This window comes from Sphaeroforma arctica (assembly GCF_001186125.1).
Source record: "Sphaeroforma arctica JP610 unplaced genomic scaffold supercont1.360, whole genome shotgun sequence".
Taxonomy (NCBI): domain Eukaryota; class Ichthyosporea; order Ichthyophonida; genus Sphaeroforma; species Sphaeroforma arctica.
This window is the reverse complement of record NW_014040198.1, coordinates 66,262-68,859: the sequence shown is the minus strand read 5'-3', so window position 1 is coordinate 68,859 and position 2,598 is coordinate 66,262. Positions and strand designations below refer to the sequence as shown.

Below are 2,598 nucleotides of genomic sequence, written 5' to 3'. Positions count from 1 at the left end.
GACCACCAGAGAGTTGATTGGCCTTTGTTAGAACTCCTGTACTGGAAAATCGACTGCAGTACTGGCCGATCCTAGACCCTTATTTCGTGTACCATCCTCTACGTACGTTTGGCACTGTCATCTATGAGGGAAAGGAAACTACTTGACGTCCCAAAAGTTGAACTCAATCCTCTGTGTGTGTATAGGACCGGAACCACGGCCAATCAAAGCCAGCTCTTATAGTGTTTCTAATGTCACCTTCTAGTTATGCACAGACATTTGTGCAATTGTAGTTCACAACACAGTAGAATATCAACAGTTTATTAGACAATTCTCCGAGCTCTCCCAGCATAAATGCTCGGATATTCATACTGTGTAACCTAGATGTATATTCTCTACGTCTACCGGAGAATGAACCTATACCTTTCTGTTTGCTGCTACTATCTTCCCCGACCTTCATTTTAAGTAATATTCTTACCCCTGTATTCTTATCCCTGTTAGGGATAATAATATTTATTTCAAAAAAGATAAGTTACAATGTATGTATGTTACAATGAATAAACATATGGTATGGCTCTCATAGCCGTTGTAGTGGTTCGAGAAAGATCGATGGGAAGAAGTGGTCAATAAATTCCCGTTTGAAGCTTGGGCCAAGTGAGTCGACGATGGAGGATATGCGCTGAGTCAATTCGGGCCGGTGCAGACAAAACACTGATACCATCGAATGTGCCATGTGTTCGCTTGCTGACCTACTAAGTAGCGTACCCACCTCTGTGGTACGGATCGGGTCTGCGCCGTGTAGTGCGGTGGAATGGGTTAGTGCAGAGTACGAAATACCGATTAGGACCAGGTTTTAGGGTTTTAGGGTTTTTAAACCCTAAAGCGAGGATGCGGGGTGATCCTCCAACCCCTTGTACAGCATAGTTAAGCCCTGGTGTCCTTAGGCTCTTCCCTCCTGAAATATCAGATCCATCAGCCTGAATTTATTAGCTCACTAATCATCGTGACAGTTTCTTTTCACCTCCTGCGGTAGACCTTTGTAGTTCGGTACCTGATTCCAGTACCGAACTACACCTTTGTGGAATTGTGGCTATTACATGTCCAAAAAAAAGATAAGAAAAATACAGTATGTACTATAAATAGCACGACACACCAGCAGCAGTTGTTTTTTGAAACAAAAATGGGGTTTTTTACTTTCTCCTTTGTTTTTTTGTTTGTTTCTAAAATCGATTTCAACTCTCTTGCTGTTGACATTTGTGGCTTTATCTAAAATCTTTTAAAAAAAATAGAAGGCTATATAAAACCTCTAAAATCCGCTATGAGTCTTTTATATGCATTATGACTCTTATGACCTGTCAATTGACATTTTGACAGATGACCACTTGACCAGTGCTGCCTCAACAACGGATGTACTCAACTGATATCAGTTGTCCAATCAAACTCTCCAACTATCGCCAAATCTAAAGAATGTCGTGCTTGATTGGGTGCTAGGAGCATCCAATGGCTTTCAATTAGCCAAAAAAAGGAAAAGCCAAATAAGGCTCCAATGGAAATCCGATACAAACATTCGACATTTCTGGTATTTATACTCCCCGCGCTACCGCCCCCTGACTCCCCCCTGACCCCTTCTGTCCGCTGTCAGACCGGGAGGCGGGGGCCCAGTATGCCTTTGAGTCTCTGACTTCCCGATTTGGATTTCGTTCTAAACAAATTTTTTAATACAAAAATTACATACACATATGTACAATAGCTTCAACAAGCCACGGGCCCACACCCCACAGTCCCCGGTCCGACTCCGGACTCTCCCCACAAGAGATGAGTGAATTTTTCGAGGAGGCTAAAACAGAAACCTCCGAAGATCAATATGGAGTATGGATCGGAAATATGTATATATTTATATATATATGTATATAATCAAATACAGACCACAATAGTTGGTCTCTTCACATATGTCAGCATCACTTGTAGTGTGCAACCGTTTTAAATAAACATATATACATATAAATACAGCCATGTCAGTTTTCACGGCATCGGCCAAGACGGCCGCTATGGCCCCGAGAATGTTTGGTACAGCGCGCCGTAACTTTTGTGCGGCTGCGGCATTGAATCAGAAGGTGCCCAGCTGGGCTACTGTAGATCCATGGAAGATGGTAAGAATATCTTCCTATCTTCACGTTGAGTTGTATATTCATATACTATAACTGGATAGTACCGTATGAGGCCTTATACTTTCTTTTATACTCATGCGTCGCTGGAATTTCCCCTGCTAGTTGTTTCGTCCGCACCCTGACCTCAATCACCACACTAAAATAGCTAATTGATGTTATGAATTGTAATAACAGGGCTACGAAGCCCCAGCAGAAGCTAAAAGTCTTCTCAACGGAGAGTGGATTGGTGCCAAGGACAGCCGCATGATCATTGACCCTGTAAGTTGTATGATATATATATAAATATATATATGTATATATATATATTTATATAGGTGTATATACATATGCATATACATATACATATACATATACATATACATATACATATACATATACTATATTATATAATATATATATATATATAGTTATATATATATATATATATATATATATATATATATATATATTA

General features: G+C 40.2%; 1 protein-coding gene across 1 annotated transcript in view; it reads left to right on the top strand.

Moving 5' to 3' along the window:
- Positions 1–1,915: 1,915 nt before the first annotated feature.
- Positions 1,916–2,598, top strand: part of SARC_05576 (aldehyde dehydrogenase) — a 5,898-nt gene continuing 5,215 nt past the window's right edge. The window contains exons 1-2 of the mRNA XM_014300565.1: positions 1,916–2,129; positions 2,322–2,405. Of these exons, the coding sequence (XP_014156040.1) occupies positions 1,992–2,129; positions 2,322–2,405 (222 nt within the window). The 5' untranslated portion in view covers positions 1,916–1,991. The remainder of the gene's footprint in view (positions 2,130–2,321; positions 2,406–2,598) is intronic.